The 8,946-nt window shown below is 36.8% G+C and overlaps 1 protein-coding gene across 6 annotated transcripts in view; it reads right to left on the reverse strand.

The window, feature by feature from the left end:
- Positions 1 to 7,396, reverse strand: part of adad1 (adenosine deaminase domain containing 1 (testis-specific)) — a 16,646-nt gene extending 9,250 nt beyond the window's left edge. The window contains exons 1-7 of one of the 6 annotated variants that reach the window (XM_016670888.1): positions 7,308 to 7,396; positions 5,600 to 5,793; positions 5,291 to 5,431; positions 4,866 to 5,036; positions 4,200 to 4,271; positions 3,035 to 3,160; positions 810 to 927 (exon numbers count right to left, since the gene is read on the reverse strand). In XM_016670888.1, coding sequence (XP_016526374.1) covers positions 810 to 927; positions 3,035 to 3,160; positions 4,200 to 4,271; positions 4,866 to 5,036; positions 5,291 to 5,431; positions 5,600 to 5,774 — 803 coding nt within the window. In that variant the 5' untranslated portion in view covers positions 5,775 to 5,793; positions 7,308 to 7,396. Of the gene's footprint in view, positions 1 to 809; positions 928 to 3,034; positions 3,161 to 4,199; positions 4,272 to 4,865; positions 5,037 to 5,290; positions 5,432 to 5,599; positions 5,794 to 7,050; positions 7,155 to 7,228 lie in introns of those variants that run through there. The other 5 variants (XM_007550977.2, XM_007550975.1, XM_007550976.1 and 2 more) reach the window with 5 other exon arrangements.
- Positions 7,397 to 8,946: the final 1,550 nt, after the last annotated feature.

Here is an 8,946-nt window from a genome sequence, read left to right on the forward strand (position 1 = left end):
AAATCTTCCGTTTTTGTTTTGAAAGTTTCCTAAAGACATGATGTGAAGAAAAAGAGGGAGATATCTATAAGGAGAGACGGATTCACTGCAGCACGGATGAATCTCACATCGGAGTTTGGACTCAATCTCAGCTGCTGAATCTCTCTGAAGCTAGAACTCGTCGGCTGAAAAACATATATGTATGTATGTATGTATATACATACATATAAACATGTATCCAATATATATTATTCAGTATTAATAATTTATTTGTGCCATTATTAATAATTTATTTGTGTTTGTATAGTTATATAAATATGTATTGATATTACTAAATTTATTAAATAAATGATGAACGGCTGTGTGCTTTGTAATATGCACTTTATACATCGATCAGAATATTCCATTCCTATTCTATTGTTATAGCCACTAAGCATATTTAAATGTGCTGAACTATGTATTAAAAACATACTTAAATAATACAATTGCTTATAAATGTAGCTTTGATAGATGTTTGAATATGATTTCCAGTAACAAAAAAGCGCTGATACCTCATTGTGCCTGCTAAACACATAAGCTGAGTGGAGTGGAGTACCGCTCCAAGATGGTCGCCCTAAATCTCGTCAGCGACAATAGGCGAGAGCGGTCCATGAGGCGTCTATTCTTATATTATGTTCTATGGTCATACTCACTGAAGCAAGCATCAAACAAACAAAAAAAAAAAGAACAATTCTCTCATCAACTGAGAATGTTAACCTACAGCACGTTTTGAAGTAGACTTAAGTAGATCATCACATAAAAATAATAACCAAAAAATAATATCCAAATACCTCATGAGAGACCTCCTTGCTGTTACAACAGCATGAGAATCATGCACAACTCGTCCATTTGATGACACTTTGGTGTTGAAGTTTCCAGTCCCAAGAGCAACAACCTCGCATCCACTGGCTACAAGAACAGGATTAAGTTAAATATTTCAGAGTTTCCCCCAGTATATTATAGGCCTGGCAGCTCGCCATCCTTTACTAGCGTCACCGCCACCCTAAGCCTTTAGGGTTAGGGTGGCTTTTTAAGCCGGATTGCAAGCCCTCAGAGCGTCTCTGTTGCTCTGAGGGCTTCACTGGCGACACAGATTTATTCTTAAAAGATATGCTTATAGAAGATAGGTTTATAGTTTATGCATTTAAAGGCGGACCAATCACACCGCTGGCGCCTCTGCACGCTGCAGTAGTTGGATTAAGTTTACCTCAGTGCAGATCCCGTGCGCCTCCTTTCACTCAAACTGGACACAGGCTGACCTGTATGGATATTTACATCAACCCCCTGTGAGGAATTATGATTCTTTCCAGAGATTTTGATCAAGGTAGGACTTTAAACACCACTCTGGTTAGCTGTGGTTAGGAATAACTTGTAGTCGCGCTTTCAGAGGTGCGTTGAGCGAGCACAGAGAATGATTTATATTTGTGAATAAAGAATTTTGTGCTGCTTTTCCATCTCAACAAGCTGCCCAGCTCTGCCTGCTCTGATAAAGTTTATCTATGTGTTCCCAGTTGGCCGGTGTGTTAGTTAATGAACTAGTGCTAACCTGATCATGCAGGTTCAGCCTGGTGAGGAGCTTTCGCGCTTTCCTGTCTGTAACGCATCATGCTGATTTTATATTATTCTATTATTATTTTTAGTATTATTTTTCCAGTTACACAATGCATCAAACCGTATCAAATGCTTTGTCCACTTAGATCTGAGAAACTCGTCCAATAAACTCAACCAACCACAATAGTTTCTGTGATGCTTATTAAAAACTCAACAGACATGAAATGAAAGAGCTACTAAAGCCACATTAGCAGCATTGAATTAAATCTCCGGTTTGTTGCGCATCTCTGCGTAGTGCAGCAGATTACCTCATCATGCAGGGCTGGTCCAAGGCTTTATGAGGCCTGGAGCACAATTTGATTTAGGGGCACCTCTAGCAGATGGGATGGGAGTAGTTTAATTGGGCAACCTAAAAAGCAATCAGTTATAATTACAATTTACTAAACTGTATTTGTGAACAAACAGCGCTCAAACTTAAAGATTAAATTCACAGCATCAGATTGTAACTAGGGTAACAAAACAATCTAACTATGAATATTGCTCTTTGAACTTTTACAAAGTAAATTTGCCAGCTCCTTAAAGTCTTACATTTAAATGTTAAACAATTTAAAATCTTTTAATTTATGAAATTTGAATCTAATTGAAAATTGATTTGAAAATTGAATCAAATTTAGCAGCATTGATCATCTCAATGAACAAGTGTTACATTCATGTATCTGTGGTCTGTTAAAATATTAGCATTTATGGGGCCCCTGAAGCCCTGGGGGGTCTGATGGAGCTGCTGACTTAATTTGGATTAAACAAAAGTGCAAATAATTGATATTCATTTTAATTGTACATTTTGATTTGTTGTTTTTAAGACTAGTTGTGGGTTTAAGTAGTGTTTCACTGGCGATGTTTCCCCTGTAAAGTATAATTACCGAGTGATATTTTTAAATTTCCTGTCACCTTAACATATTTTAATACAAAAGTATGGTGGACCCCCGGTGGACCACCCCGGCACCCTGACCACCAGGCTCAGCAAGTTTTCTGGGGGAGACCCTGTATTTCAATACTAATATATATATATATATAAATATAAATAAATAAAATATCTTGTTCTTAAAGTCATGTCCAGTTTATATATCTATAGCGTACATTTTTGACAAACAATGTGATTCATGCAGTTATTTCACTTGTCTAGCTCACCTCATGCACACTCCAAGTTGATTAAGACCTCTAATAAAGAAATGTAACAAACCCTAAGAAAAACATTTTTTTAAAACGCCATCAGGACTTTAACTGGAAATGTGACTTGTGTCGAATGAGGCCAAGACTTTTATTTTTTAATTTTAAACAAGAAATATTCCAGATTAGTTTGGTGTAAAATGGATGAATAGGTTGAAAAGCATATCATTGAAACTGTTGAGCCTGGTGGAAGAGCTGCGATGCTGTGGGACAGTTTTTCTCCCAAATGTCTACTTACAAGTTTTGACAATGAATGCAGCTGTTGTTTCCCCACAGCTAGAGAACTCTGGATGGTTGTTCAGCAGTTTAGAGAGCTGATCCTTCACAGCATGTGGAATCTGGAGGTTAACCGAACTCTTCCTTTCTGAAAAACCAAATGAAAAACAGAAAGAAAAGAAATATCAATATCTACTCATTTTTTTCAATAAAAACTAAGTGTGCAAAAGGATACTTAAAGTAGAGTTTTATTGAAACTTTTACTTTGAACATTAAGGTTGCTTGTTGATCTAAAGCAAATGGGATCAGACATGTAACTTTTCTGATAATAAATACTGCGTGTTTTCTATAGACGCATATTGCGTGATAATAGTGTGCAAACAGAGCAGGATCCTACACAGAAAGGGACTCCACAGAAGGAAACGTCAGTCCGATCCTCTAGATGTGGCGGCATTTCTAACTGACTGCCTGAAATTAATTCATTTTTATTTTGGAGAGAGGACGCCTTTTATTTTGAAAAATGGTTAACAAGACCTACTTTTGTCTTTTGTCACTATTTTGCTTTCTGTTGATTTCGGTTTGCTAGGTTACGAACAGCTGTTGCCGTTATTCAGCTATTGTATTGTTCAATAAAAATCTGAACAGAAAATGTTCAGTAAATAAATCTGAGCCTCCATTGAGTTTGAAGAAGCTTTCATTCCGTAATAATCGCCCTTTAGCTATTTCCCGAATCAGAAGCTGCAATTGGAAGCCAACTTCAGCTTTGTTCCAGATGGTCAGATAGGAACACTGCAACATTTAGAGGATTCAACTGACTTTCCCTTCTGTGCAGTTCCATTCTGTTTAGGATCCTGCTCAGAGTGTGCATACTATGAATGATTTCAACCACAATGCAAAGCAGCATCAGTATCTCTCCATGTTTTAGACCAAGCATGAAGGAAAGCTTGACCAACTCCTGTTAGTTATTGTACTCGCCACCTTCTGGACATGAAATTATCAAGTTTAAACAAGAGAAGTATCACGTTATAATGTGATAGCATTCAATTTTTTTTCCCTCTGTGATAGCAATATGCTTCCGGAATTTTCTTCTGACAAAGCATGATCATGGTTGCAGAAATACCAAGAGGTTCAATAGTGACAAAACTAAGGAAGAAGTGTAGAAATTGGTCCGCACACCAACACCATACCGTAAAAGGCTCTAGAAGGATTTCTGTCAGAGACGCTTGCCTCTTCCTTCACTGGCAAGGGTGGAGGAACGTCTGGAGACAAAAAGTCATAAGAAAGGTCAAAACTAAGAAATAACTTTGTAAATAAAGTGCTTCACACTACATGCACCATAGTAAATTGCAGCTGATGAGCATTTTACTTATCCTCTACCTCCAAGTCAAACTTGGCCCTTTCCTTTTTATTTTACTGCATTTAAGTCTATATGAAACCCACTTAAATTTTCCCAAAACTCTCCTGAATCCATTTGTAATTTTCTGAAACTACATTATTTTAAATTCTAACAATATTTTAACAAATCAAACAAATTCTACATTTAACAAATCTTATTCAACTTTCAAAAGTATAAAAGTGTTGTGGTTCAGCATAACATTTGCAAAGTATTTGCACATCATTTATGAAACAAATCTTACATATTTCACATTCAGTTAAAACATTTTGTGTTGAGCCCTTGTGTTCTGGGAAGCTTTTTCATTTTTTCTTACAGAATATCTGTTTCAGCACATAGCAACAAAATCTTAAATAAGCACACACCTTGCTTTTACTTTAAATGTTCAGTTGTCTCATATTTATGTCATATCCAGTGACACCATCAAGCATCCAAACGAAGAAGTTTTTAAAACACTGACCTGATGTTTGAGGGAGGTCAGATTTAAGACAGCCTAAGCTAGGCAAAAAGTCCTCCAAAGCAGCCTTTGCTGCATTTAGACGAGCTTCCTTTTTAGTCACTCCCATGCCAGTCTTGTGCTGAACACCATCGATCTCAACAGCAAAAGCAAAATAAAACCCTGGTAAGTTCCCTATGAAAAAAAGGAAAATAATAAATAAAAGAAATACAGGAAACCAGACTACAGTCATATAAACAAGTGTTAAACAGCTACTTGAGTTTGGTGGCTCATTGATCTACATGTTTTGTTTATACTTTTCAAAATGGTAAAATGTTACATGATGGCCCACCTTAACTTACTTTATACAACAGATAGTAAAAGAGAACCTTCCACTCAACAATCCACACCTGCCATAACAACAGTTTAATACTTTTATGGTGCCTCACCAGTGGTAACCGTTTCCTTGATTTCTAGATGAAACTGTAAAACTTGGGCCAGCTGATGAAGCAAAGACACAGCATTTGTTTCACCCTTCTTGTATTTTTCAACCAGAACTTTGGGAGAGGATTTTGGCTTCTCAAAATGACCTTAGTTGAGTCAATGGAGCAGAGAAGTGAATCATTAAAGCACATGCACACGTTAGATTGCCCAGCAACAAAGCCAAAAAACATTGATGAGGAAGAACAATCATGAGCTTAAAAATAATATCACTTGTAAAATATCAACAATATGAAAGATCCCATTCCAGACGTTACCCGGTCTAAACGGCTTAGTTCCTTGTCTGACGGAGTCATGTTCCTGATCAACATTGAAGGAGGATGGTTCCTTATTTGACTCTCTTGATTCGGCTGTTGGTGGCAGACTCTTCATTAACATTTGAGCAAAACTGGCTCCTCTAGAACCTCGAAATGATCCACCTGCTGAAAACATCCTGCAAGCCAAACAGGTTCTGAGTGGAGAAGAACATATGTGTTGGTCAACAAAAGTCCAGATATATTTTAGGGTGATTTACATAGTTTGGGTACATATAAAAAATACAAACAAATTTTCACATGTAAAACAGAATGGATTTATTTCTTTAAAAATATAAAAAAGTAAAAAATGAATACAATGAATAATAAATGTAGTTTGTAGGGCATAAACCAAACAGTAATGTTTTAGTCCTGAGGTTATCTACAAAATATTCACAAGGTAGATTATCGAGATATAACACAAGCAAGCCTATATAAAATACTTCAGTCAAATGACACATTACAAAAGGGAGTATGGTATGTCCAAACAGCAGCTCTATGTCTCATTTGCTTTAGTATAGAACAGGGGTGTCCAAAGTCGGTCCTCGAGGGCCGGCATCCAGCATGTTTTAGTTTTCTCTCTCGTGGTAGCAACAACCTCCTCAGCAAGTCAATGTTCTCCTTAGGCCTGTAATGAGCCATCGTTTGATGCAGGTGCGCTAAACCAGGGAGAGAACTAAAACATGCAGGATGCCGGCCCTCACCGACTTTGGACACCCCTGATATAGAGTATTAGTCAAATAATGTCCGCCATTTTTCTGAGAATAATCAATTGTTTGGGGAGTGACATTCTTCACTACTTCATTCAACTTTCTTTTAACTAAAAATATAACTAGATTAGCATTCACTTTCTTTAGATCAACTAATAGTTTCGCCTTTTGGTAAATAGGATTAATGGTGGTGGGAGATTAAACTGACAACAGTTGGCTGAAATCCGAATATTCTGCAAAACTTTGTAGTTTGCAGCAACACATGTGGCATGAATTAAATATTTTTACAGCCTCCATATGTCTTTTCTCTCTTTTCAACGGGAAGAAGTGGACTGGATGAGAGTCACATACCCCTCCCCCACCTGCATCGTCATCGCCAGGAAAATGTGTGTTGCATTAATACCGACATGTAGATTTTTGCACGTAAAGTCATATAACATACTATCAGCATATAATAAAGACTAGCATTTTTATTAAAAAAAAACAAAAACAGTAATTCATTTTCCCCCGCGAACTAGTTTTTAAAATCATTTTCCTATCTTACAACTACGCTATCTTAGCTAACGTTCGGACTTGCTAGCGTAAAACTTAGCAATTACCCATCAAGCCACTTAAGCCAATTTCAACTATCAGTTAGCATGATACGAGTACATTTAAACGTCCTCTCATTTTCAGTTTTGGTTAGTATTTAGCTCTATGATTTACAGTCACCTCAATCTGCGACCTGGGTACCAGCTATCGACGTCGTATCTCGAAATCAAGCGACAAATTGTAGTCAAGGCTACAAGCTACCAATTTAAATGTTCAAGAATTGATACTGCAGTCTAACGACACCGTTTATCAAATTCTAAATTCAAAACCAAGGTCAAATATAAACTTTTACCTACTTTGGATTCGAAAGATAAGTAGACGTGTGTAATGGTGTCTGAAAATTCTGGAACACGAACGACTGCCAAACTCACGCGCGATACTGCTGTGTGTCTGTTAAGGTGCAGAGATCCTTTGCAACGGATGATGGATGATACCGTTTGAAAAATGCAGATCAATTGTAGTCGCAATTTTAATACTGGAAACCTCTAACTGAGGGAAGAAGGAGCTAAAGAGCAGCTTAGTTCAACAATGCATTTACTAAATGCATTTAAAATAAAAGTAGAAAATAAATAATTTTCCACGTACATGATATTGTTTTTGTTAGACATTTTACTAAAATCTAAAATCAAATATGTTTGTGTTCTTAACAATAAAATATACTACCGGTATTTGGCTCTTGCAAATTTTATTTAAGAAAAAGGAGGGAAAATGGCTCTTTGTTTTTGACCCCTGCCCTTCCCAGCTGGCAGTTAACTAGTAGTAAATAAACCATTCACCAATGGGTTATGGGAAGAGTTTAAGGAACTAAGTGTTTTGTTCATAAGTGATGGTAGGAGGGTACGGGAGATGGATAGACAGATTGGGGTTTGTGGGCACTGTTCTGGTCTTTTTTCATGAAAAAAGAGCTCAGTCAAAAAGCAAAACTCTTGATTTACTGTTCTGTCTACATTCTGATTCTCATCTATGGTGATGTGACATGGTTCATGACTGAAAGAACAAGATCCTGGATATAAGCAGCCAAACTTTCTCCAATGGGTGGCTGGATTCAACTTTAGAGACCAGGGTGGGGAGCTCGAAGTAGAGCCACTTCTTCTCCACTTCGAAAGGAATGGAGAAGTGGAGAGATCTTGGTGTCTGCGACCTGATCTTGGATAAGCCAAAGACAATGGCCAGAACAGTGAGAATGGATGGATGGTTGGAATAAACCATCCTATCAGAGTCAATTCTGCTCTGTTGCTAGGCAAAGAAAGAAACAAAGAGGCCATACCAACCAGCTTGGTGATTGGTTACAGGCCTTCAGCACCAACTCTGGTGAACATAACATAACTGAGTGTCAACATAACATCTGATTTAAGTTGAGAAAAATGATGTAACCAAAAAGTATTTCTGGAATTTAAAAAACAAAAATAGAGCAGAGTAAAAAGTAATTGCATCATGACAAAATACATACAGTACAGTAGCTATAGAAAAAAACATTTCCAAGCTGGCCTTTTTAAAAAAAAATAATTTTATAATCAATACTAACAGTAAATTCTGTATGCATGCAAGAGCAGAATAAAGTGCTTCCAGCGACAATATGTACTGCTTACGGTGTATACCTGACCTCTAAATGGCTAAGCAGGCTCAGCAGATAGAAAATAAAATTAAAGCAACAAAGCTATTGTGCAAACATAAAGTGTCATTATAATATAAACTGTAAGTTTGTGTTGGTGTCTGGAAATTTATATTTGTTTTTTATTGGGAGAGGAGTAGCTAGAAATTATACTCAAGTAACTGCGGTGTTACTTCAAAATAATATAACTTAAGTTGAAGTAAGAGTTATTGTGCAGTAAATCTACTTTTTTCTAAAGGTTTCTCAAGTAAATGTAACTATACACCTCCGGGTGTTGGTATCAAAATGGACACCTTTAACAGTAATAGTGACTCAATAAAGACAGGCATTTACCTTCATATCTTTATCTTCCCACATCAGTCTTCAAGTTTAGACTATTGATTAGGTCAGAAACTAAA

The sequence above is a fragment of the Poecilia formosa genome, unplaced genomic scaffold (assembly GCF_000485575.1).
Source record: "Poecilia formosa unplaced genomic scaffold, Poecilia_formosa-5.1.2 Scaffold39, whole genome shotgun sequence".
NCBI classification, from domain to species: domain Eukaryota; kingdom Metazoa; phylum Chordata; class Actinopteri; order Cyprinodontiformes; family Poeciliidae; genus Poecilia; species Poecilia formosa.